Raw genomic sequence first — 27,399 nt, 5'->3', positions numbered from 1 at the left:
TCTTTATTTGGACATGGACAGGCTAACATTTGCTTTAGAGACCAGTGTGAAACACAGAAATGCAATGTGTGCAATAACTAACATTACCAAACCAGTGGTATGCGTTGTCTGAGTTTTATTATGAAACTTCTGTGTTGTATGTGTAAGTGTGTGTAAGAAGTGGGCAATTAGTGAACTTACACTCATCTTTATCAATAGAAAGCAATAACATATATCAGTGTAGGCTGGCAAAATCTAAATGAGTAACCTGCAGCAAAACCTTTTCCATATGGCAGCAACTGAATGGAGACAAAAAAAACCCTGCAAATGTCAAGCCCTGCACCTACCATCCACACTGCAATAACGTGGCCAGCAATCCACCAGTTGATACCTTTCTTTCCATTTCTTTTTAGGTTATGTATATCCCTCTGTTCCTAAAGCTTGTCTGCTTACAGCCCTGCAGAGATAGCTTGGTAGGAGAGTTACTCAACATCGCTCTCTCCAGCTCCTCATTTTCATCCATTCCTCTAATGAAAACAGAAAATGATTTACAACACTGTAAAAGACAGGTCTTGAATTCAACTTACAAATAAAGTCATCACTGAAATTATCTAAATTTCCCCCCTTTGGTTGACTAAAATACTTTGACTGACACATCAGTATGTTTACCTTTTTGGGAGAAAAATTAAAATAAGTCTTATGTATGGCTTTACAGGTGCCTGTTAGGAATATGCGAGAGGAGCGAAGTAGTACTTCTTCTCCTGCTGCAGAACACAGCGTTTCTTTAGTACAAGGCTGAATAGGCATTGTTCCCACTGTCCAAAATATCAGGTGTTGTTGGCAGGAGAGCCAGAGCAACCAGCTGGTCGTCCTCTGATAGAAAAATTGACTTTAATTTTTTTCCACAAACAGTAGGCATATTAGCTGTCTCTGCCGTGAAGCCTCATGTGGTCACCCCCTTTTGCCAACTGTTCATTAGATACATTGTATAGCACATGTCATTACCAAGACGCCATCCAAACCAGCTCTGCTTGTGTTTTCCAAACTGATGTTTTCTGGGAGCTGTTTAGTCTGAGCCGTCCCCTCCTCTCTGACAGACAGTGAGGACATTTTATCTGGCTTGATCTTACTTCATGGGTGCACATTAGTCCAGCATACAGGTTGTGTTTTATCCATAGACTGTAAAAAGAAGGTTTTATCAGGCTGGCTCCATCAGCTGAATCATGCTCAAGATGTCCAGGTGGTCCATTGTGAAACAAAATTATTTAGCCCATACTGTTTGTCCATGTTACCAGAAGAAAATTATTTAGCCTAGTTATAGGCTTGCCTACTAGTTTCAAAAACAAACTAGCCTATGTAAAATTAAAGTATGCAAACGTGTAGTATGTTGTACACAATACAACATGATATGGAGTATGGAACTCCCTAAAACAATGTGATTTCAATTTCGTGAAGAAAAAACGTAGGGTCAAGTTTGTAGCGACTTGTTCGACTGTGTAGTCCCTGTCATGTTTTTACCGAGGGGTCTTGAACGCGCCAACATGGCGACCGCGCAGACGCAGAACGGCGACATAAAGCAGTAACCAATGAGCTAGCCGAGTTCACCCAGACAGTGAAAAACATGGCTTCACACACAAGCAAGGCACTTGTGTGTCTAGGTCGAATAAATGTAACCGGTCTCGGACTTCAGAGACCAGTCAACAGAGTCACGTACTCCACGGCGGTGTCCGTAAACTCCTCTGCTGGAAACACAGGTGAGTGTCTCTGTTTGACAGCGGAGGCTTTGACAGCGGAAGGACGTACAGCTGCACGCTAAGCTAACCGATGAACAGGCTGGTAGCCACCTCATGTCCTTTGACAGGACAGGAGGACTGTCTATGACTGTAACTTGGAGTTAGTTAAATGGGCAAAACTAACATGCAGCTGCATGACGATGGCAGTGCAGATGTTCACAGACAGATTCAGCCCCTTCTCTTTCTTGTAATGTCTTCACCACAGGGCTGCAGTCTTTTGACCTCCTCTGCTCATTACTTGTTTGTTACATATCCATTACAGTTTACTAAAGCTCAAGGTCGTGGCAAGAAATTAACTTTTTTGTCTCATTTCACAAAGACAGCAATGTCCATGAATACATTAGGCTACACTAAAACTTGACCAAGGAGGTAGTGTGAAGACAGTTAAACAATTTCTTTACAGGAAAATCATCTAATGATTTTTGAGCTTTAATTGACCATAAACGGCTCAACAAGAAGCAAAACAAACAAATGGATAAGCCATTGTTGCAGATATCACCTGCCATTTACACATTAATTACAGTGGACCTATTAGTAAGCCTGTTGAATGCTCATACAACAGCACACTTAATAAATAGTAGGCTAACTGTCTGGCAGTAAATGTGTCCTTATCTTTAGAAAATGGTGTTAGCAGAATGAAATTAAAGTGTGTTTCGGTATTTATTGTGGATCTTGTCACATTAAAAATTGCTTGTGTGTGTGTGTGTGGTTTAACTTGTTATTAATTTTAGGCCCCAATGGGAGAGGCGGTAGAGGATCCTCGGCCAGGAAATCTAAGAGAGATGTAAGTGTACTGCATTTGTGTTGCCTATTTACAAAGTTTTACTGGCACTTATGGTGATTTACATCCATGAAGTTGGCGTGTTGGTTTAGATAATGAACAGAGAATATTTTTCATTTTGCTCATAATAAAGTTTTCTTTGCTGATCTGTGCTTTGGGAACTCAGGCAGGGGAGCCCAGGACAGAGAAGATGGCTCTGGACCAGGACTGGACTGCAGTTTATCCAGCAGCAGCCCCCTTTAAACCCAACGCCGTCCCCCTGCCTGTGAGGATGGGCTACCCTGTGAGGGGAGGCGTTCCTCCAGAGAAGCACGGAAACCTGGAGCTGATCAAGGTCAGACCTCATGATGTGGGGTTACGCTGAACAGACATGGAGGGTTGCAGTTTTTAAGATTAAAGATGAACAAGAAAAACATGGAACTACTTCCTCAGAAATTTGCACAAATGACTCATTAGAAACAGAGCACTTGACTTGTGTATTAGGCATTGCATTAGTTTAGTTAAGTGATCACATTCTTCTATAATTGACTGTGGGTTCTGTCTGTTAGTGAGCTACCCTACATATCTTAGAAGTTATTCACTCTGACCAGCAGGCCAGTGCTCTTGTAGCACTGATGGAGCACTCTTGCTCTGCTGCGTGGCTCTGATGGCCAAGTCCCTTTGCCCGGATTATTGTGCTGCTGTGTCCAAACACCAGCTGCTCCATCTGGACTCAGGCCACATGCAGAGGAGAGCCACTGCTTTCACCCGCCACAGCTGAAGTTGTGTCGTGCAGACAAACATTGGTCTTTAACTTTAACTCTGTTTGGATGGGTTAAAGTGTGTTGCATCCATACAGTACACATATTTGCATGAACTATATATGTTATCCTATTATATCACTTTTTTTTCGACCACAACTCACAGATGTTGTGCTTCTGACCACACTCAAGCCAATAATGGGATTTATGAGAAATTCAGTTTGACGTAGGTATAGAATAGAAGGTATTATGTAATTGTAAGTTATATAATACCCTTTATTCAAATGATGAAGAGGATGGTTGGTTACCTTGCCCTTTTAAAACCAGTCAATTCTGAAATCCAGCATTAAATATTTTTTGCAGTAATACAGCCATAGTGAGTTTGTTTACGTTCTCTGGAATTCATTCCTAGATATTAAAACTGCTGCTTATTTTCATGTTTTTGTTCCATTCACGTAACCTCTCACTCTTTATCTCTCTCAGGTACCAAACTTTCTGCATTTGACACCCGGGGCCATCAAGAAACACTGTGAGGCTCTGAAACGTAAGTTCTTCGTACAAGTCTTTTCTCTGAGTGTTCGTCAGCAGATAATTGGGTTATAATAATATCATTGTAAAATTGTCTTTCTCCACCATCAGCATTCTGTACAGAGTGGCCGTCTGCCTTGGACACTGATGCCAAATGTGATGAGCACTTTCCCATTAAAGTAGCGAGCACGGATTACTTGTCTGCCGGCCCGTCTATCAGAAACCCCTCAGCTCGTATAGTTCATCTCAAGGTGAGTTTCCCTACTACATCTTTATCTTCTGTGTGGATTCTGTCTTTATTTGAGTTTTTTTACACAATGATATTGACTTTTAACTGAGTTCTGTTGATGTACATGAAGTCAAGTGTGGCGAACCATGAACATTTCATTTTACATGTGAAATCCTCACATGTAAAATGACTCGACTTCCCACATCAAATTGGAGATTTACAGAGATGCATAATCACCAGCTGACATCATGTCCCTGTGACTTATCCTGGAGAGACGTTCATTGTCTGTTGACCTCAAACCTAAGAAATTATGCCATCAAGTCTACAGAGATTAGTGCTGGAGAATTATTTTACATATAAGTATGTGCTTAGGCTAAATTGTTGTTTTCTGTTAGTTTAGGTTCTTAGTTTTCTGGAAAAGTGTTTATTTATTTATTTAATAGTTTCATATTTTCACTGAAAGAAGTACCAAAACATTTTTGCCACTGACATATTTGTTGAGACATTTTAATATTCCTCTTAATCCCCTCCCAACCACTAATCCACAGATATGCAATCCTCCCCACACACCACAGCCATACATGTAAACACACACAGAACACGTAACATCCGCAGTCCATCACCAAGAAGTTACACATTGAAAATCCACGTGAGAATTTAGACAAAATCATCAGCGATAATATGTAATTGGTCTGTTGAATTATAAGATTATAATTGACCTGGAAAATGAAAGTTAAATTCAGTGACACTCTGCATCAGTCATATACGAGGTCTTTGTGACTTTTGTAGCTTTCAGTTTTATATAACTCTGTTTTGCTTATGTTGTTTTCATTATGTGGATAATTAGACTGTCTGTGCTGATGGCTCTTTGTTTATCATGAATGTTTTGTCACTCTTCACAAATCATGTCAAAAGCAGTTACAACCCACATACGCAGGAACTTCAACTGCCCTTTTAAAAAGGTGGAAATGTGTCTCTCTTTTTTTCTTTTTTTTTTTACCATTAATCACCAGCCATCTGCTCCACTGACACTTTGCCTTAGATTATATCAGCAAGGTAGGAATTATACAGACATTAATCCTGGTGGATTAGGCTGGGAGATAGATTGGGGAGCTAATCTCACACGGTCAGTTTCCAAACCATTTTAACTTTGATAAAAAAAATTAGGTTTAGTGTTTGATTCAGTGTTTTGAATGAGCAGCACACACTGTAGGTTTGCTTTGGTTATTCGGATGTTCATTTAGACAAAGCGAGAGTAGTGGAGGAAACTGAGAAAGAAAAATCTAGTATGTGACTGAAACCAACAGATTTTGACAGTGTGTTTGTCCAAACACTTTAAAACTATTTCACCTTTGTGCTGTCACTTCATCATGTTTAACATACAGAAACATGTGCACACTTTACCTTTATATTACCTATAAATGCACTTTCCCCCCCATTGTATGAATTATAAATCTGAGCCATGATAGATGGAAAAGCAGAGATTATTCCTTGATTACATTGTCTATCATCTCTGCATGGGGCTTAGAGGTTATCCTGGGCCACAGCATACATGCTGTGATTTCATCTGTAAAAGTATAGTATTTTAATCAACACAGTCAAAGCTCTGTGCAGGTAAAAATCCAAACATTGTTTGTGTATGTCAAGAGAGATAGAGTCCACAATGAAAATCACTTGTTCACTAATCTTTTTGTATATCTGTCTTTACATTCTCATAATGTATTCATCCCACAGGCTTATGTGAGAAACTGCTGCATAAACAATTCCATATTATTTTCAGTTTCTCTTGTGATAATCTTTGGTGTCATTGCTCACAAAGGTGAAGCTGTCCAGTTTGAATCTGGATGACCACGCACGCAAGAAGATGCTGAAGCTTGTTGGGGAGAGATACTGCAAAAAAACAGACGTCCTCACCATCACAACTGACAGGTAGACATTGCTCTCTTTTGAGTTTTCTACATCTAATGATCAAGTAAGGAAATAAAAATGATTTCCCCTTTTTACCTTTACCTCCCTCTCTCTGCCAGCTGCCCCCTGAGACGGCAGAATTACGACTACGCCATGTACCTGCTGACTGTGCTTTACCACGAGTCTTGGGTGAGGAAGAAATTGTTTTTTCTCCACTTCAGTTCTGTGTCCAACATGTGTCTGTAATAACTGAAGACAGATCCATCAGTTAGAGTTATAGTTCAACATTTTGGCAAATTGACCTATTGCCATAATTCCTATAGTTTCAGGAGTAGGTTCATTACCTTTAATTGTCGGTGCAAGCTATTTTTAGATTGGCGGAGCAGAGCCATGAGCTGCTTAGAGCTACGCTACAGAGGCTAATGGAATTTCTTGGTTTCCCTCATCAAACTTACGAGACAGAGTTCTTTTCGAGGCAATTGCAGAGACTGCTTGTCGAAAAACTGGCCTCAACGGGAACGCGCATCAGCAATTTTGCAATTCACCTCGAAAACAACTCTGTCTCGTAACGTTCCGGTATCTCATAGCGTGGTGAACATGCAGGTCACAACTTGTCCACCAGAGCAGAGGGAAACCAAGAAATTCCATGAGCCTCCATTGCGTAGCTCTGAGCAGCTCACGGCTCTGCCCCGCCGATCTAAAAATAGCTTACACTCAACTGACAATTAATAACGAACCTAACTATAGGGATTATGGCAATGGGCCAATTTGCCAAAATGTTGAACTATCCCTTTAACCTAATGTCAGTTTAATCAAAATGTCACTATTTCAGATGAGCTGTTCAAAAGACACATCCTCAGCCCCCACCTTCACCACCTTTTAGTGTTTTCTTCTTCTGAAAGATTTGAGATCTGGCTGATCTCATCTACTGCTGCATATTATTCTGTATAATTCACATAGTTTTCCTAGGATTTGTGGTGGTATTCAGAAAGTAGGGCATTAATGCATTTGGGCAAATTTTGTTAAATATTTTTACTCCTTCGTGACATTTACACCCTGCAAGCATCACAGCACAATCACGTTTTACCAGGGGAATACTGGTCCATCTCGCTCTGGGATCTGAGAGACCAGGCCCATTAGGGAGGTCTCGGAGTTGAATGGGCAGAAGGATGGCAAACAGCAGCATTGTCCAGCTGACATTTCCCCACAGATGAGGAGAAAACAGACTCCCCCCTATCAGGTGTTGACCCTGATACTCATTTGCATTAAGCCAACCATGCCACATCAGAGGAGTCTGCCACCAGGTCATTAGCCCAGGCGCTGATGGCATGAATGTGCAGCCAGCCACATAAAGGAAAATGACTCCCCCTATTGTGCAACCTCTGCCTTCAGGAGCTTTTCCCATCACGGCTTAGTCACATTAAAAGAAAAATCTCTCAGTCGGGAAAGGTGTCCGAGCCAGGAGGCAGAACACTGTCCGTTGCCCTTTTCGGACACACAATGGAAGGCACAGTGCTTGTCCAGCAGGCTTGTGGAAGCTGTGAGAGCGCCGTAGCGTTCAGGTCGTAACGCTATCCCACAAAGAGACCAATTGTTTGCAGCAACTAAGGTGATTTTATCTCCCCACTAAGAGGGGCAGACCTTCCCTGCTAATTCCAGTGTGTGTGCTAATCCAGGCCAGTGCTGGTTCTGACTGCTCAAAGCTGCCTCCAACATGGGGTGGACGTTAACTACTAGGGGATTTTGTGCCCAACACTTGTTCCCCTAACTGAAAATATAAATGCTATTTGACAGGTCCATAAGCTCAGTTGAGAAAACAGGTGACTCCTTGTCTCCTTTCACATTATCAGATATTCTTTATGATGACCAAACTTCTTAGTAATGGAAGGATTTCCGGTAACCCTTTAATTTACATTTATGTGATAATGTCAAGAAATAACCAAGAAATAAGTAATTGCGTCATAATGTCTAGAAATAGCATAGAAATAACAGTCAATTTCATAGTAATGTCGAGAAATATAGCCACGAAATAATGATTGATTGTGTAGAAATAGCCCAGAAATTAGTTTGAAGAAAGAAATGCACAAAATCTGGCCTTCAAAGCATGAAAAGCATGTGTAATCTTTTGCTTTGAAAAATATAACATTTCTATGAAATTGACCGTTATTTCTAGGCTATTTCTTGACATTACTACACAATTAATTGTTATTTCTTGGCATTATCACGGAATTAGCAGCCTGTAAATTAAAGGGTTACAAATTTCACAACTAAAAATCAAAAACCTCACTTCAAAAGGATAAAGTAAGATCCATCATTCCAGCATAGTGATATTAAACTAAAACAACTCGGTGGGTTTTCAATATTTCAAAAACAAAACTACTCATCTACTCGCAAGTATCTAGTGCTCTTCACTCACTAGGACCTGGATCCGGTCCAGATGGGATGTTATGTGGATCAGATATGTATAACAGTAATGATGGTCATTAACCTCAAACACCTGGAGAGCAACAGGGCTCAGGCTCTGTCAGTGCCCTGCTTTAAGCTGCTGCACAGTGGAGCCTATTGTTCTCCAGGGAATGTGATGACAGCTAGACAGGCAACGGACAGAGCACTACATATGGAGAAATACTATCTCTGTGAGAGGAGCATCAAAGACCCTCATATTTTACATCTGCAGCCATATGGTGTTCCAAACTAGAGTCCTCAACATCAAATGGATACGCTAAACATGCTTCTTTATATCTTTTGTTGCTACAAATACATGATGTAACATCATAGCTGCATGTAATAAAATGTACACACATCTCCAATCCAGCACTAACAGGACAGTTTCTGTTTTCAGGCCAGTTGGGTCAGTTTTCCATCTGCGTGTAAAGCTAAGAGATGCTCTGTTTTTCTCATCGTTCAGAAAACGGAAGCCTGGGAGGCCGAGAAGACGGTGGCAGACATGGAGGAATACAGCTGGGAGGACAGCCCGTCCCAAAAGAACATCTTAGATACGCTCGTACGCATGAAAGTAGCTGGGGAAGGAGAAAAGGAGGAAGTGCGGGAGCAGCTGCTGGGAAGAAGCGAGGTGAAGGAGTATAAGGACTCGGTCACACGGCTGAAGAACGAAGGAGAGAATGAAAGCACCATGCTTCAGTACAAAGAGGCCGTCAAGAAAGTACTCAACCTGTGATCCAGCTTAATGTACAAAATGTATTTACATGAAGACAGTGACCAAGACAGAATCTACAAAAACAACCTTCATCTACACACCAGTAACACAAACAGGAGATTATTCCAGATAACTGCAGCCTCGTATGTCTCAACTAATGTATTTATTTTCCAAAATAAATCTACTGTCTTATCAAGAGTGTGATATCAGATGTCTTTAATACAAAATAAAAGTCTGACATGTGCTATTGTTGATCAGCGTTCTGTCTTGAAGTTCATGTGCATGATGGGTAAAAGCTTGTATCTGATAAAAGCTCCATTCAGTCAGTTCCTGGCCCAGCCCGAGCTCCCATCCCACTCTCGTCACTGTCAGGTCGAGGAGCGGGACCACAGTGAAAGGATGCTTTCAGCTGCAGGCGGTTGAAAACCACCTCGCCCTTCCTTACCCCTCTTTTAAGAGTTTTGGTCTGTGGTCCGTTCACTTCTAGGTCAGGAGAAACCCAATGCACCGAGATGTCCTCAACTGTGGAAGGGTTAAACACTGAAGGCCACAAAGCAAAAATGTGTTCCTCCTTCAGCCTCACAAAGGACAACACATTGTTGACAAGCTGAACAACACTTAAATTGTAGCTGCTTTTTTTTTTTTTTTGCTTAGGACCGCCACTTAAGAGACCAGTTGCAGACAACTGGCAAATGTCCTCAAGGTTTGGCATCAACATCAGTTTAAACTCATTGAAGCACATCAAAATATAGGTCAGCCAAACGTACATCGTATCGTCTTTCTCGAGGCAAATTGCTGTGGTCAAACACATTTGGCTGTGTTCGGTTCCTCTGTCAAAAGTTATTAAGTCACAAGTGAAACCAAAATCATGGTAACAATGTTTTGATAATCTCATCTAAGCCATAAAATATGTCTGCCTGCTCAGTTTAAATATACAGTATTTCTGCCTCAATGCATCAGTTGACAATAACATACATTTCCACCCCTATATGTTTAAAGTAAAGCTATGTAAAGCATATCTTTGTTATTTAAAGTATCCAGTGAGCAATAAGCCTGTTTCAGAAAAATAAAACTTTTTTTTTTTTTTACTTGTATCAAATGTCTTTTCATGGAGGATTCATTCATTAAAACAAAGAAGTGTCAGTCCTGTGTTTGTTTTTCTTGGCCTCTCTCTTTCAGGAGCTCTCTCTGACCAGCACGTACTTTATCAGTCGCATGGAGCCTCTCTTTCCTCTCCACGATGTTCGGTAGCGTCCCATCCTCTTCCTCTGACCCCTCCAGCTCACCACCAGCAGGATGGAGCAACAGCAGCTCAGCAGCACTGTGATACAGATGGCCACAGCCACCAGCAGGGTGTGAGCGGCTACGTGCCACCCGGGTCCCAACCCCCCTAAAGTGTCCTCTCCGCCGGCTCCCTGACCTCCCTCCCCGCCCGCCGTGTGGTTCCTCCCCAGGCTGCCCTTGGTGTCATTGGGGTATTGCTTGGTCGACTGAGAGAAGGTGGCCGCGTGCTGCTGGGTAGACCCGGATGTGGAGGGCTGTGCAGTTGTGGCGGATGAGAGAGTCGTCGTCTCAGGGTTGTGACGGCCGAGGGTGGAGGCTGTGGCTGCGGCTGTGGCTGCTGAGGGAGGTGAAGTAAAGCTGGGTGCAGGAGAAATGGTGGGGGTGTTGGTTGTCGCTGTTGTTTGTGCATGGTTCTCCGGGGCAGTCAGAGGAGCAGATGTGGTGGGAGACAATGTGGTGGAAACTGTTGTGGAATCTGTTGTGGAAGCTGTTGTAGGCTGACTGGTGCTCTGCAGTGTCGTGGTGGCAGCTGCTGTGGAGGTGGTGGTGGTGGTGGTGAGCACGCTGCCTGTCGTCGTAGGGGGTTTTTCTGTTGGTGTGGACGTGGGTGGTAGGGCCGCAGGCGGAGGTGGATGTATGAACTGCCGTTTGTCTGAGGGCAGTGGCTCTGAGGCGTTGACCCGACTGTAGTGGTGGGGTAACACACGCACGTTGGAGGTGAAGTATTTTCCAAACACCAGCAGGTCAGGATCCACACCTGAGACATGAAGAGTTATATACGTTTTTTAAAATTATTATTATTATCATGAATAATCAATGCGTATTAGCTGACTTGAAATTGATAAACAACTTTTTATATTATGACTATAGTTGTAGTAGGAATAAAAGTAGATGTTGTTTTAGCAGGTTTTTACTTTAGCTCCAAAAGTTCTACCAATAAGTTAATACTGATGAAAAATGTACTTCAAGTATGAAGGATTAAACTAACCACTATGGGACAGGGCCTTCTCCACTGAACTCTGGAGTTTCCTCCCCCTCTACATCTGATTCTCCCCGACGGTTGATTCCTTTAAATGTCACCTCAAAACTCACGTCTTCTCCCTAGCTTTTAACTGTACCTGATTTTAACAGTGCCTGGTCTGATTCCCTTCTTACAATTCATAATTTCATCATAAATTATTTTTCTATTATGTTGTTCTTTTGTTGCTTTTTTGTATTCTTTGTTTTTTTGTTGTGAAACACTTCTGATCAATATCTGCATGTTGTTGAATGTGCTACTGTATATTGAGTTGAGTTGAGAAGTATTAGAAGTAAAAGTATTTTTCATCTTGATATGTTGAGGTTGTTAATAGGTGTGTGTGTCAGTAACATGTAATTATTGTAGCCAGTTAGAGCACTGCTGGATAGTAACAGATAAATTGTAATGTAATGTAAAATATGAACCTGCAAAGCCAGCTATACAAACTACATAAGCACTTCATTCACTGATTAACTGTACCAGCACTGTAGATCTAGAGGTAGTAATGATTAATATGCATCTTACAGTCCAAATTACATGAATAGCTGTATGTGTAGTAGGCCCTGGTTTCAGTTTTCATGCAAACAGGACACTGTATGCTAATAAAAACACATAGATAGGCCGTGTATAAACAGACTACATAGGTTTAAATTAGAATAAACTCATGTAACAGATGTTCTCAGCATGTTATTATAGTCTGGAGAACAGGTTGCCTCCTTACCCTTAGTGATATTGTACAGAACAACGTTGCCTCTGTGGCTGAGGATACAGCTCTCCAGTGTTGGACAGTGCAGGTGGAAGCAGTTCACGTTTTCTTGAGTGCTGTCATAGTGAAATATCGCCAGATTGCAGGAAACTGTAGGAGGAGAGGTGGAGGTAGAGTGTGCTGTTACAAATGGACTAAAAGTAAAGGAATGTCAATAATACACAGCTCAGCGCATGTGTGCGTCGACTCCTCTGGTTCGGACGCATTACTCACAGTTTCTGGTCAGGCAGCAGGTGCGGCTGCATTTCAGCGCCGTCTCCTCCTGGTAATGCCTGAGCAGCTGCGCTCCTCTCCTCTGAGACTCCTCGATGTCGATGAAAATTCCCGGGAAACGTCGGATCCAGCAGTTTTTGTAGTAAGAGGTCGGAGAGCACCTCGACTCAGTGCGGCACACCACACTCAAGACCGTCAGCAAACCCCATGTGACGTTCATGGCGCATAATGTAAATCAGACCAGGTTAAATTACGAAGCATCGACATGTCTGAGGGGATGATGACTTGGAGTTGACAGGAGTGGAGTGGAGTGCAGCTGGTGGTCAGGTGTTGCTGGTACCAGTCCCTCTCCAGGTGAGTCAGAGCGACGCACCTGGAGGAGGTGGAGACCCAGCCGTGCGTCAAGAGTCCAGACTGAGCGCTTTGTTAGGAACAAGGCCAGTATGGCCAGGGCCCATCTACGATCTCTAAACCACATCAGTTCTTCCTCCTGACATGACTACATCACAGCATGCAGATCATGCTGGAATATTCACTACAGCTTTAAGGCGAGACACTACAGGCAAAAACACTGTTTTTTCATGCACTGATTATTTTTGAGATTTTCGGGTATTTTTCTTCCTTAACATACAATTCTTTCAGAAAAGTTGAAAGAAATGGTAGAAAATCCACATTAAGGTGGTTGTTTTACTTCATTTTGTCTCTTTTGTCAGTAGATTTCTCCAAAATTCACCAAATGTTAGATGTGACATAGGTACTGTGCTGTGCTTGCTGTCTGACCCATGTCATGTCAGTAAAGCTCTCTCTGTCCCGAACAATTATAGGCTCCATAAATGGTCATTTCCCCCGTATCTGCAACCAATCATAAAAGTACGATTTACATTAACAATCTATGGAATTTTACAGTACAAGTGAAGCCTCTTGGATGAGAGGTGAAACGTCTTCCCAAACAAATAACTAAGTCCAGTTGCTTTCGATTTAACCTCCTTTGAGATACTATGACCTGGACAAATGAGAATATGCACAGGCTTAGTACAAGTGAAGGCCGTTTTCTCAAAATGAGTTTTTCCTCAGACTCTGAGCCTGAAATCTCCACTTCAGCAGCACTTAGCTACAGACTCTAAACCTTCCAGTTTTATTCTTGTCTATATTCTAAGGGTTTTTACAGAGTGGATTGTTGATATAGCCTTATCATTCAAAGCCTTTCTAGGGCTGGTGAAAGTATTTTCTCATTTACAGAGTGATAAAAGAGATATCCAAAATCCCCGCTGTAAAAACCTCTGACTCTAATATATCAACAAAATTAAACAAGAATTTTGAAAGGGGCTTTATCCATTGTTCAGATTTCTTAATTGTATTACCTCACCACAACACACTGTATTACCTCACCACAACACACTGTAAAGTAAAACTTGCTCTAGTTTCAGTAGGAACCAGGCTAAAAATACCAGTAGGGCCTAACCTCTGTTAGGAATAAGCTGTGTGTTCTCAGTGAGGTCAGGCATTTGAGAGTGGATTGACATAATTGTAGCAATCTGCCTCAATTCTTTCAAATGGGATTATCAGAATAAGCCTTTCACTCCTTGGTTTGGGATTTGCTGCAGCTGTCTCTCACTCTGTGTGAGCTGCTCTCTCATTCACAGTGCCATGTTCTCAGTTTACACCTGGGAGTCTGCAGCACCTTTCTGGGACAAAGAGGCCAAGGAGTGAATAAACTACAACCCACAAGGAAACAATTCTGTGTTATTCTGTTTTATGAAAGTGGGATTGGATTTAGTTGACAGCAGAGACATCTGGTCTTAGATTCCACAACCATCATTACCAAAAATAAAATAAAAATTAAAATAATTACACAATTTGCCAAATAGTTTTTACTGGAAGTATAAAGTCGCTCTATTAGACCATAGACTGTAAAAAAAAATTAGACACATATCCAGCAGACTCACATGTGGATATAGGCTACTGTCTGATCTATCTGCCCTCAATTTATGCATTGATTTGGAACAGTGACAAGATGATTACCATGACAACCAGACCAGAAAACACAGTGAAGTTTTCAATGTGCCATGTATAGTTCAACTCAGCCTGAAGAAGATTTCACCAAGGTGAACTGTGGGTGAGAAAACTGTAATGAAGCCCCAACACCACCAGATGGCAACAGTCACCTCCAGCAGAGGTTGCGCTAGACTGACGGGGTCATAAAAATACCGTCATAATTTTACCCGTCACTTTAATTTTTAAAAATTATAATAATGGCATATTGAAATGCATTAAATTTTCATTCATTTTTAATTCAAACAAGCTGACAAAGGAGCACGTTTTCACCTTACAGTCTATGGTTTTCACATCACACACACACACACACACACACACACACACACACACACACACACACACACACACACACACACAGTGTGCCTCTCATCTCTCTTTTACGCACGCACGCAGCCATTGCGCATCACTGAAACAACTGAAGCTACTAGACCACACAGCCAGATTCAGCACACATTCAGACAGGACAGACCCCACTCAGCTTTAAGTGTTATAAACAATGCCACGGCGGGTAAAATGCATTAAAAGAAGGCTTAATGTTACCTTAGAAGAGTTGTATGCGGCGAGTGTGGCCACTAAGTCCGAAGAACAGCGTCTTTCCACTGGGTTGTAGGGTCAGGTGACTCTCAAAGGCCAGCTGAAGCACCTGGACCCGTTAAATCATTATCGATCGTCATATTTGCACTGACACGACTCCCAATCAACATTTAATCCACTTATAATGTTTGGAGTTTGAATCGTGCGGGGAAGCTTTCTGTCTTCTTCTCTGTTGTAGGTGTTTATGTGTGGCAGCGCTACAGCGCCACACACGCTCCACACTACACAGGCCTGGAGGATGTAGGACTACAGTGTTTTTGATCTAATTCTCACCATGTAGTGACCAACCACTGTGTATAGTAGTAGCCTACAGTATTATTCAGTGGTGTTTCGTAACTGTTTGATTGTACAGTAGGTGGAGTGTCTTTAAGATCTGTTTGTCATCATTAACCTCACCTCAGCCTGTGAGACTTGCACTGGGAAGTTTTAACCATGATGTGGACTAATAAATAACTGATTAATCAGACTAAATAATCAATAGAGGAAAAACAGGACCTTTTGTTGCATTACCCCTTGTTTTTGCTTGAAGTCTTTTTGGAACTGGGCAAATTCTTTAGTATTCAGTCAGTATTATTTTTGCTATTTACCTCTCGAGTTCATTAGTATGTATGAAGGAGCTAACACAATCCAATCTGTCCTGTTGCCCACCTGTAAAGCAACAGAAAAAACATCTAAAGGTTTTACTCTGCATACTAGCTCTTTGATTTTCATGTGCCTTAACATTCATTTGCAATCCAACACCTTAGACACAGACTGTTTCATAAAATCACGTTCAAAAGTGCAGTTCATTTAATTTATGATTTTTTAGCTGTGTCTATTCACTGATCTGTAACCTTGGTGATGTAACCTGAACAATGCCAATATGTACGTTTGAACGAATCAGGAAATGTGAAAGCATTGTTCTGATACTAACTGTATGGATAATATAAATAAAAGATACTAATGTCGATTATTATATATATTTGTAGGTTTACAGTGTGTGGCCACAGTTTTCACATCATTCAAAACTCGGCAACAGTGTTATGTAAGAAACACTTTGTATTTTCATCTGACACTTCAGGGCAAGTTACAGTTACAGACAAATTCTGTAATCAGCTTACAGATTCAAATCTGGTTCAAGTTAGCAGTGTTATTATGTGCCTTTTGTTGTAGTCAGATACTCTTCAATCAAAAACAGTAAGACAATACAAGAAACGTAAGACAACATCAAACAAAGTGAATACAATAGCTCTTTCTTTTAAATCAGTTTAGCCTCTTTTTTTCATAACGCTGTTAAGAGGAGATGATGGATGTGGCACTGTACATAATTACTCAATTGCTCAAATAACACAAAAGATTGGCACCAAAAAACAGTGATATTTTATGGATGTGCAAAGGAGGGATTCTCAGTCTAATTTCAATTACGTTTCCCCGTTGTTATTCATATTTACGTCACTAGGTGGCGCGCTGAGGCAGCCAAACTCCTCTGTAGCAAACTTCTCCTGCACATGCAAAGTGTGTAAAAGAACCTAAATCAAAAACAAGCACTAATAAAATGAGATGAAAACACCACCAATGACAACTCTCTCATGCAGGTCTTGTTGGCTAGGTTTGGCTCCTTTGGTATAGAGACCACAGTGTATCATGGTCCTCATCTTCCTCTTCTTCCTCTTCTTCTTCACGTCACTTTTCACACAAAGCCTGTGTCAGCTTCCACAGTCTCAAATCCAGCTCCTCCTCAGCAGTAGTAGCGTTCCTGGGCGCGCTGACAAAGCCAGTGTTTCTCTGGGCTCCTGACCGAGTTGTATGGTTTCAGCTCTAAGCTCACGGAGGAAGTAGTCCATTGTTTAGTGTTGTTGCTCACTGAGGTGCTACAGTGGGTCTATAGCAGGTAAGTTCCAACTGTGTGACTGTGTCAGTCTTTCACTAGCCTGTAGATATGGTGCTGTGCGCCATGCTCGCTAGTGGACACTTCAAAGACGTAGGCTACGCACAGCAGGGTCTCCAGTGTGTCCCTGTTAGTCACCACCTGTGGAGAAAACACAAAGACGTACCCAACTGTGGTTACCCATGTTTTTAAAGTGACACTACCAACACACATATCCATAAAAAACATAACCTCTTATATTAATGTAATATATTCACTCTCCCACTGAAACGTGCAATAGGGCCTTTGTAGAGTGTGAAAGCCTCAGTATCACTAAAGTGTGTGAAATGTCCTCACAGAGCCACATTATTAGAATACAAAGCAAATTCCATCTACCACTACATGTGTGGTTTTGATAGAAACATGGCTTCAATACCAAAGCAGTAGTATGAAGTATGTTTATGCATGCCTTTATTGTATTCAAGTAAAAAAAAAAAAAAAACATGAAATAAAAATAAAATAATAAAAAATAGAAAAATAGAAGTATGTTAATTCCAATAAAATCTAATAACAGCAGCATTTGCTTCCACATTTTTTGCCACAATAATGCAGTTACTTCTTTAACATCACTTCTTTGCCTCTAAGATCATTGTTCCTCTTAAACAGTCACTCTATGACCACACTTCAATGTTTGACATACCAATATGAACATACTAGACCAACACATCTATTTATTGACACTATAGGAGATGATTAACATTGCTGTAGTAGATAGAAATGCAAACCCTCTAAAGTGCTACATAATAATAGACCACTATAAATAAATAATATATAATACACAATCTCTTATTATATATGCATGGTTAGTTTGTGTCTAAAATGCAGGCGTGTAGAAATAGAGCAAACCTAAGACAAACACACAACTTCATCGATTCATTATGCTCATTGCATTGCACTGAACACTACACTTGGGGCATATTGATCCATTGTTCTTGGCCACGCAGTGTGTGCATGCATTTGTTGTTTGTCTGTGTGTGTGTGTGTGTGTGTGTGAGCTGTTTGTGGTTAATATGAACTAAATAAGCCCATTGAGGAACCTAATGACATGCTGCCATATAGTCGTCAGTGTGGGCTCAATATGGTCATTGTCCCTTGTCCAGTAGGAATGCAGCCGCCAATGGAAGGGACACCAATGTCTTTGAACCCTGGTATCGAGGACCACTTAGTTACTATGGTGACTCCATTCTCTCAGCTGTCTGAGGAGTACACCAACTCATTCAGAAAAGCCCAACCAGACACATGAAAAAATATGTTTTCACTCTGCAAGAACATTACAAAACATGACAAACATTGTGACAACATAACAAAATGCCACCAGCTACCATGGTTACACATAGAAAACATCACAGCGCAACCACTTTGATTTTAGGACGAAGCAGTTTGGCCCTGTGTGCTTTATCATCTCTAAATGGCACGGATGGAATGAAGTGAATGATGAAGGACAATTATCATGCATGAATCGGCTCAAATTCATTTCAAGGCAGGAGAAGCTGTTTCTACTTTACACCATTCTCTGCCACAGTTAAAACCAACAGGGGCCCAACTCTTTATCCCAATATGTAACAGAAAAGCCCAACATCTTATATAAAATAAAATCCGCAGCCTCTACACACTCACACACAGTTCATATACAGTGCTGACCATTGTGTGTACCTGTAAGATAGTGAAGTTCTCCAGTACGCTGTTCATCATGTACTTCTCTGGCAGGTGTTTAAGCTTGTGGATGAAGTTGATCATGTATTCACATAATGGGGAACGATGGATCCGAAACATGTAGCGCCCATTCTCAAAACGTGCATACTCTGTCTGGAGAAACAGATGCAATATACTTAAAAGGCATACAGTCCAAAATATGAGAACATGTGGTATGTGATGGGAGATTTTAAAACACTTTAAAGGATAAAATGTGAAATAATATGGAAAAAAACAGGGATATATCTTCCATTGTAAGCCAGTTGGATACATCAGATATGGACATCTATGTGATAAGGTGCAATATGTGTAATATAATATACCTAATGCAGCATACGGCATGCCAGATATGACAATAAACATATTTCTCGTGACAACCATAATCGAATGATGAAGCCATTAAATATCATCATGTGGCCTATTGAGGCAGATGGCTCTACCTAGGGATGTGTGTGTATGTGTTTATATTGTACAATCCATCAGCGGTGGGTGGGGGCAGGGCCACTATTGTGTCTAGTTAACGGGAAGCGCAGCAGTTAGTCATGCAGGGGAGATTTGAGAATCACGTCAGTTTCCTGACCACAGATCAGCCATTAAGTGACTGGAATCCATCTGCACAAGTAGCACTTACTCACTCCTCTGGTTGATAAGTGTGGGTTTTGACGTGGTCATGAACCCGAAATGTCGAAATAGCACTAATCTGTCCAGAAATCAGTGATGCAACTTCTTGATTTATATACTGTTACAGCCACAACACTGGGTTTTCAATCATCACAATAATGAGAATATAAAGAAGAAGGAATAAAATTCAAATTTTGAAGGAAATTTCCTACATTTATGGGGGTGTAACTGCTCAAATGATGATTAAATAAAATAAATGAACATATACATATAGCTACTAACAAGTTATTAATTTCTATATCAATAATACAATGCTAAATGTTGGCATCTTTTCAGGAGAAAACTATAATCATGTGCTGTCACCAGTACATAAAAAACATGAATTATAATATTTTTCACAAAAAATAATGTAACAAAGAGGGAAGACACAGTACATTTTTACCCTTGAGCAGAATCTACAAAATTGACTATTTATGCGTCAATCATGGCTGCAAATGAAAGTAATGTGATGCTTGTTGGCCCAAAAAGATGTTTCGTCTGTTTAAAGTACAGTTGTTTGAAAATGAAAAGCTGTAAAATGACTAATTTAATTTCTGTTCTATTCTGTTCTGTTAAACGTCCTCATATGATTTGGACCCGTCAGGGCCAAGGAAACCTTTATCAGCCTATACTGAACAACCTCAACTAGAAATCCAGTTCTCCCTTTTACTTTACAAGTTCAACCAATCACATGGTTAGAGCCTGAACGGCAGACCTTAGAGGCAAAGTAGTGATCTCACAAAGACAAGATGACCTTGATGTGTATATCTGTATTTTTTAAACTTCTTTCACCTGTACTATGAGGGCTTCATAGTTGGTGAACCCTATAAAACAGAAAAGTGTGGGGAACATAATTGGAATTTTGAAAAGTGAAAGGGACACGTGACCCCCTCTTGTCGCCAGAAAAAATTGATGCCCTTGAAAGCAGCTGCTGTAAAATTTACTGCACATTGTCATGTAATGTTTGTGCTGTATGGCTGCAAACACACATTCCTTTCTCTCTGAAAAGTACAAAAACACAACCCCCTAAGAAATATAGTAATATTTAATAATAAATGCAGGGTACTGTAAGTGCCTGACTACTGAAACACCTCTGTTCAAGTTAACCTTTAATGAAATGCCAATTGATGACATTCGTCTTACCTCCACTTTCTCCACCACCTGCTTGCCAAAGGAGCAGACTTTGGTGGATGAGGTGATGATCATGTTCTCGGAGCTCTCGTATTGGCTGGAGACACCATAGAAGAAGCTGCTGTCATCCTGCAGGTTCACACTGAGATCCGCCTGGAGAGAAGACACAGACAACGTGTTATGTGTCGATCCAACCCAAAAGGAACCACATTCAGTCAGGCAGTGAATGAGAGTGTGCTTCTCCTCACCCCCCCACCCCCCCCCCTCTAACTGAAGACATGTGCCACCCTCTGCACTGGGCATCCAAAATCTCAGGGATATACAGTACTGACTCCATAATCTATAACAAAATATCAAGCCCTACTATTCTGCTCTTAAAGATTGTCTCAAAGACGCATCACGTCAAGTGTTACCGCTCAACAAAAGCTCAGTGATTCCCTGTAAAGCCACAAGGCATCCAATGGCCAGATCCTTGTTGACCTAGTGTAACACTGTCAAATCCAGCCTCAAGATTCCCAAGATGTTGTGTATCTCTTTGTGTGAGTGTGTCTTTTAAGTCCTACGATGATAATACATAAAATTCTTAAAGGGATAGTTCAACATTTTGGCAAATTGACCCATTTCCATAATCCCTATAGTCATAGCAGTAGGTTCGTTACCTTTAATTGTCGGTGCAAGCTATTTTTAAAACGGTGAAGCAGATCCACGAGCTGTTCAGAGCTACGCTATGGAGGCTCATGGGATTTCTTGGTTTCCCTCATCAAACTCATCAAATACACAATCCAATAACTCCAAAACGCTCTTGTGGACAAGTTGTGACCTGCACATTCACCACGCTATGAGATAATAATGGAATGTTATGGGACGGAGTTGTTTTAGAGGTAAATTCATGCAAAACCGCTAATTTGCGTTCCTGTCAGAGGCAGGTTTTTGGCATTCAAAGGGGCTCCAGCAACACTTGTAATGGAAAAACAACTTTGAGGCAGGTTTTTGGCCAACAGTCTCTGCATTTGCCCAGAAAACAACTGTCTGGTAACGTTCCGTTATTATCTCATAGTGTGGTGAATGTGCAGGTCACAACTTGTCCACCAGAGCGTTTTGGAATTGTTGGATTGTGTATTGAGTTTGATGAGGGAAACCAAGAAATCCCATGAGCCTCCGTAGTGTAGCTCTGAGCAGCTCACGGCTCTGCTCCGCCGTTCTAAAAACAGCTTGCACCGAAAGTTAAAGGTAGTACTCCTAAGGCTTTAGGGATTATGGTAATGGGCTAATTTGCCAAAATGTTGAACTATCCCTTTAAGAACCAAGATTCTTACCAATGAACCAGAAACTAATAATCATGCCAAAGTTACTTTTTCATCTTTATACACGGCTTCATTCCTAAAAGTGACATTGAAATTGCTGTTAACAAAATCTATTTTTGCAAAAAGGAAAGATTGGACTTCCTATGTTGGAAATATGACATCAAGTTAAATGTATTATGCTTCTTCATCTTCAGGTGGATGTTCATCCTCCTCTGATCCAGCCACTGGTTCAAGTTTGAATTGAGGCAGGTATAATCTGATTGTGGATCAGACTGAGGTGCCGCCTCCTCCATCAGACAGCTGGGCTGTTTTACCTTTTCCCCTGTCAGGCTCTTGTCTCCTAATGGGCCATTGAGACACCGCTCAGCCTCCTCTCATCTCTTCATCACCCGTTCATCTTCATCCCTGGCTCATGTAATTCCTCTATTTGTCTTCATCCCTGGGGCCTGGTGACCCTCCCCGAACCGCCATTCCCTGCTTCCCTAACAGCCTGCGAGGGAATTCATCCAATTACAATCAGAAGTGTGCAATTGGCTGATTAGATCATGGCGGGCAGGCTGGCTGTGTAACAATTTAGCAGAGCCAGCTCAAATCGGATTCCCTCGGCACTTCAAAGGCGTGAGACAATCCGTTAGGACAGGGCCACGGGCGCTGAGGGGGCGAGGAGGAAGGTGGGGAGAGGGACAGGGGCAGCCAGCGGCCGACAGGGGGGTTTGCTGGAAATTCAATCTAGAATGCCATAGCTTTGGAGTTGGGCCAGCCGCCTGTCACCGTCACCATGCCAACCTGCGCCTCAGCACACCCTCGAGTCATGACCTGCCACGTGGCTGTGTCATTGTGGCGACATCAAACGGGCCCTTCCCATCTTTTACAATGGCATAAATGAGGTTATCGTATTTTTGGAGGTGTTGAGGATTTCATTTTGCTTATTTTCATGGCCTAGAGCATCTTTGCTGTTTTTTTTCTTTGGTTGTTTTTTTTTTTTCCGAGCATGGGTGTTGAAATGCCCAGCTGTTTTGGAGTATTTCTGTGTTTTGTCATGGATGCCTTGAGAATTGGAGGACCCCCTTGGGATACAGAAAGATGAACACAACTGAGAGGGGACAGTGATATGAGCTTGTTTTCCTCCAGCGCAGAGCTGCATGGGTCATAACTGTTGACTCCACCATCCTACCGCATGAATCAAGAGAGTAATATTTCACTGATGTACGACTTGTTGGTTGCATGCCATCCACCATTTCTCCTGCCATCCTTGTCTCTTGTTCACACTGTCTGTGTGTCCCTATTTCTATCTCCTGCTCTTTATTGCTTGTCTTGCTCTCTTTTTCCTTTATGATATATGACAGGGCAGCTCATCCCCTCCTTCCCCCTCGCCCCCGAATCAAATGCCATGGCTCGACCAGCTGCTCTGTCCAAGGACTGGAGAAGACTACTTGCAAATATGGTGTCACTCACCAATGTCTTTTATCTGCCCACAATAAATAATGTGGCAGTCAAACATATGTGAAGGGTAATGCCATACATACAAAGCCATCTGGTGGCATGGGATTGTAAGACAGCACTTTGAAGTTGACATTCGCACTTCAAACCACACCAGTTATATTATTCATCTGCTTTGCAAGCCACCCCTGACCTTGACATAACGCAGTTTTGATCAAGTGGATCGTGATGGCAATCATGTGTCACAGCTGTGAAGATGATGGTTTGTCATCACTCTTTCTCTGAAGTGTGTCTCTACCGTCAAAATCCATTCTCCCAAATCAGATAGTTGCTAAAATCTCCAAACAACTTCACGAAGCACTGTGGCTGACTTTGAGTCTAAAGGTGATCCCCTGTTGGTTTGGACTCGGCTGTGGCAGGTGGATGCTGATCTGCTCACTGAACACCACAGCAGGAAAACCATTGTCAGCTGTGGTTTCCTCTGGCAGCCAACAGCTCACTCCCTTTGGGTGGAGGTGTATGGGACCCCTGGGTCTGCGGTGCGTGGTTGTCTCTCTGCTATTGGAGCAACCGTCCCTCAGCCGCTCGGTGTCGAAGAGAAGAGGTTACAGCAGACAAAGAGCATGGCAGGCGCGATGCTCAGCCTCAGACAACCTCATGAGTCAAGGCTCTCATGACTCTGAGATGCTGCACACAGTCAGACTCACAACATCTCTGAGGCTACAAACATGATGAGTTTGTTAAGAGCCATTAAAGAGGAGCTATGCAGGATTTTTAGCTTAACAATGCTACATTTTGTTTTTTGTGATGGTTAAATAAATGACATGTAACTTGTTACAGGGAGAATGGAGGCTCTCTGCCTTCCACCTAGTGTCTCTTGGCTGAAAAACACTTTTGCAAGATCGGGGACGCTGCCGCGGTGTCCCAGCTCTCGTCTCTGCACATCGTGACACAATCGCGCCCCATAACCCGTAATCTCTTGTTTATGACAGGACAGAAAGGGCTACACAAATATACACGTCGTCGTAACACGTACGTATATGATATATAGCTCTGGAAAAAATTAAGAGACCACTTTAAAATGATCAGTTTCTCTGGTTTTAGTATTTATAGGAATGAGTTTGAGTGAAAGGAGCACTTTTGTTTTATTCTGTAAACTACTGCCAAATTTGAAATAAAAATATTGTCATTGAGGTCATTTATAGATAATGACAACTGGACAACATTCAGACCTTGAATAATGCAAAGAAAACAAATTGATTCATTCAGTAGAATAAAATGTCCTTGTGTTGAAATTCAATAGACACTGGAATCGAACAGCTGCCACATGTAGAGAAGCTGATTTATTAGGAACATTTTGGACTTGTGAATTTTTTCCAGAGCTGTATACCGCCCTATTGAGTGATTTCTTGCCGGGGTTGTTGTAAACAAATGCACATGGCCGAGAGGAGGGTTAGCAAAACAGCAGAAAAGTGAACAGACTTGCATAGTTCCCCTTTAAGATTCAGGCCTGATGAGAACTGCCATTCCTTTTCACTTCATTTATTCCATACATGTAGAGAGATATTGAATTATATACCATGAATTTTTACAAAACTTCTGTGAAGTTCACATCCAAGAGACCTTTCTCTTATTTATTGCACATACATGTACCGGTATGTGTATACGTGTAGGGAGGTGCCCTGAGGTAAAGAAGAGGGTCGGTTTTGTAACTGTGTACGTGTGCTGCATGATACAAATACCAAAGGTCTTGTCCTGATGTAAAGCGAGGAGGCCAGATGAGCGAGATGAACAAAGTAAACGTCTTCAGTTACACCCCTCATACGCCCCATTTCTCCATCTGTCTCTTCCTCCACTGATCTCTCTCTCTGTCTGTCTGGCCTCAACTTACATATTTCTTTTCGTCTTTTCAATGATATCACACACACTCCATCCGTCTGCGTCTTAAGTCAACTTTGTCATCGTGATCGACTCTCTCACCTCTCTTGGTGTGTTGCAGTGAGTGGGTGGTGTTGTGTGTTTGTCTCTGTATGTGTGTGCGTTCTGGGGGGGGTTTATCTATAAATAAATATATTGGGGGAGGGCATGAGGGTTGGAGTGTAATAGTGCAGAAACAGGTGCCTAGGCTCACATTTCCCCTAGTGAAAGATCAGGCCTGCCACTCTCCCCAAGGCAGCCATCACACACAATCACAAATACACACACAAACACACAGCACAGGCATATACAAATGCGGCCCCCACACCAAATGCACGCTGCGCCGCACTGTCTTTGTCTCTGCTTGCATGTAAACCACCAATCAGGTCATGGGAGCGATGACTTTCCATTCATTCTGAGCCTAAAATCACAGTTAAGTTCCTTTAACTCCGACGCTTAAGCTATCTCAACACCGTTAACACCGCTAGGCCATTAACAGCCGACAGGTGCTACAAAACATTAACAAGAGTATTCAGTGTGCTCTCACTTCACCTTCATAGCGTGGGGAGGATTATGCACTCTGAGGATGCAGGAAAAAGTGTGATTCAGTTGAACTTCGAAAAGAGCTGGATTGAAGGTGGATTTAATGTGGACTTGTTTACCCAGAACTTGACGAGAAAGAAAGCATTGTGCGGCCCTTTGTCGAACAGCTCCTTCAGACCTCCTTTCTTCTCGGGGAACTTGTCATAGATCTGCCTGACGTCCACCGACTCCAGATAGGGGTCGCTGTAGCTCGGGTTGGACTGGCCGATATGCACAAACAGGTGTTTGTTGAACTGGAGAGGGAGACAAAAGTGCATATCAGGAGGCGAACAGAGCCAAAAATGTCAAATGTCCACTTTGCTGAGTTGCATCTAACGCCAAGTGCACTGTGCAATCCAGGACATCTGTCACATTGGGCCTGCTGTTCCATTGCATCATATTTATTGTAACATCCTATCACCTGTCTCAAGGGTCCCGCCCTTTTCTCCCTCACTCGCACCATTCATGAGCATGTGATGAGCCGCTGTGCGTACACTGTATTAATACTTTTGATCCTGTGATGTCTGTGAGTCGCTGCCACAGCCTTCATCAAAACCACAAAGGATTAAAGAATTAAGAATCATTTCAACTTGGTCTCTGTGTATAAGATGAACTCTGTGTATAAGATGGTCTCAGGAAATCACTCCCCAAATCCATCCAGGACTGCACACACATCCAATCCCTGCTCAAAACTCACCTTTTTAAATGAGCTTTTAATGTATGATCATGTGTATGATTACAGTATGTGTCTAATACTGTTTCACTTATTTTATCTATTTTCTATTTATCTACTTTGATCTATTTTATAATTGTATCTATCTATGTAAAGTGCCTTTGAGCATCTGTGCTTAACAAATAAAATATATTATTATTATAATAAAAGTTTTGCCTCTTTGTATCTCGACTCTTTATATCACAGCTCAGACTAACTACAGGGATCCTCGTCTGTTTTATTTCAAACAGATTTGTGCCATAGTCTGTGCCAGAGTTTTTTCTCTAACAAATATGTCCTGCAAAAAAAGGTCTCAGACAGCATATGTTCTTATCTAGACCGAAACTAAAGTTTATCAGTAGTTGTTCATATGATACTCCAATTATTTTTATATGATATGACTCATATCATATAAAAATAATTGAAGTATGATTGGAAGCAAGTAAAAACAAAACAACAAAAGTCTAAAAGAACTGAATAAAGTGAGTTTTGGTCTAATGCAACTGTCAGTAAGATGTGTCATCATAAAAAAAATCAAGTTAACTAAACAAACTTGTGTGTGTTTGACAGAGTTAACTCCAGTCTTGTTACTCACGGTCTCTGGATCCTGCGGTTGCTCCAGGAAGGCAGAGAACTCCAGCATTCGCAGCTTAGAGCTGGCAATGCTTCGACCCTGCCAAGGGGGGGCACCGGGAGACATGGACAACCCTGCTGTGCTTTCATAACCTGCAAACGAGAGGGCAGTGAGTGCGTGAATGTGCGGTTTTAGTGTGCTGAAGTCAAACTTGAAAATGCAGCGACATTGCAGCTATTTCTCTGAGGTTTTTGCGAGCTCTTCATCACAAGCCGGGTTGTCTCATCACTTTGCCGGCATGACAGCCCTCTGTCAACACAGCTGGGAGGAGGAGGAGGGGGGGGGGAGGGAAAGAGCACCCACCTGTTATGGGGGCCGGGCCGGACGCTTGCATGGTGTAACTCTGCTGGGAGAAGGGCTTAATGCTGGAGAGACG

At 41.9% G+C, this 27,399-nt stretch overlaps 3 protein-coding genes across 10 annotated transcripts in view; 1 reads left to right on the top strand and 2 right to left on the bottom strand.

Moving 5' to 3' along the window:
• Positions 1-1,566: 1,566 nt before the first annotated feature.
• mrps35 (mitochondrial ribosomal protein S35) lies at positions 1,567-9,360 on the top strand. The gene is made up of 8 exons (XM_085778568.1): positions 1,567-1,733; positions 2,504-2,556; positions 2,720-2,887; positions 3,777-3,837; positions 3,933-4,072; positions 5,870-5,979; positions 6,078-6,147; positions 8,867-9,360. Exons 1-8 carry the CDS (start codon positions 1,601-1,603, stop codon positions 9,134-9,136), a joined length of 1,005 nt encoding a protein of 334 aa, XP_085634694.1. The 5' UTR covers positions 1,567-1,600; the 3' UTR covers positions 9,137-9,360.
• An 861-nt stretch (positions 9,361-10,221) lies between these two features.
• Positions 10,222-12,714, bottom strand: mansc4 (MANSC domain containing 4). The gene is made up of 3 exons (XM_085778567.1): positions 12,397-12,714; positions 12,139-12,273; positions 10,222-11,156 (listed from the first exon to the last, which is right to left on the bottom strand). The coding sequence occupies exons 1-3, from the start codon at positions 12,614-12,616 to the stop codon at positions 10,291-10,293; spliced, it is 1,221 nt and encodes a 406-aa protein (XP_085634693.1). The 5' UTR covers positions 12,617-12,714; the 3' UTR covers positions 10,222-10,290.
• Positions 12,715-16,065: 3,351 nt separating this feature from the next.
• Positions 16,066-27,399, bottom strand: part of tead4 (TEA domain transcription factor 4) — a 38,806-nt gene continuing 27,472 nt past the window's right edge. For all 8 annotated transcript variants that reach the window (XM_085778559.1, XM_085778562.1, XM_085778565.1 and 5 more), the window contains 6 exons: positions 27,327-27,388; positions 26,985-27,115; positions 25,758-25,931; positions 20,447-20,587; positions 18,605-18,757; positions 16,066-17,053 (listed from right to left, as the gene is read on the bottom strand). In XM_085778559.1, the coding sequence (XP_085634685.1) occupies positions 16,940-17,053; positions 18,605-18,757; positions 20,447-20,587; positions 25,758-25,931; positions 26,985-27,115; positions 27,327-27,388 (775 nt within the window). In that variant the 3' untranslated portion in view covers positions 16,066-16,939. The remainder of the gene's footprint in view (positions 17,054-18,604; positions 18,758-20,446; positions 20,588-25,757; positions 25,932-26,984; positions 27,116-27,326; positions 27,389-27,399) is intronic.

The sequence above is a fragment of the Trachurus japonicus genome, chromosome 6 (assembly GCF_045865225.1).
Source record: "Trachurus japonicus isolate A0001 chromosome 6, Traja_1.0".
Lineage (NCBI taxonomy): Eukaryota > Metazoa > Chordata > Actinopteri > Carangiformes > Carangidae > Trachurus > Trachurus japonicus.
Note: the sequence above shows the minus strand (reverse complement) of the source record. Positions and strands in the feature narration are given on the sequence as shown.

Bases quoted from the DNA above. Each gene is read 5' to 3' on its own strand.
- mrps35 (XM_085778568.1), top strand. From the start codon at position 1,601: ATGGCTTCACACACAAGCAAGGCACTTGTGTGTCTAGGTCGAATAAAT. The intron at 1,734-2,503 runs GTGAGTGTCTCT...TATTAATTTTAG, and splicing joins CTCCTCTGCTGGAAACACAG to GCCCCAATGGGAGAGGCGGT. The intron at 6,148-8,866 runs GTGAGGAAGAAA...CTCATCGTTCAG, and splicing joins TGCTTTACCACGAGTCTTGG to AAAACGGAAGCCTGGGAGGC.
- mansc4 (XM_085778567.1), bottom strand. From the start codon at position 12,616: ATGAACGTCACATGGGGTTTGCTGACGGTCTTGAGTGTGGTGTGCCGC. The intron at 12,274-12,396 runs GTGAGTAATGCG...CTCCTCCTACAG, and splicing joins CTGCTGCCTGACCAGAAACT to TTTCCTGCAATCTGGCGATA. The intron at 11,157-12,138 runs GTAAGGAGGCAA...TTCATGTCTCAG, and splicing joins TCTGTACAATATCACTAAGG to GTGTGGATCCTGACCTGCTG.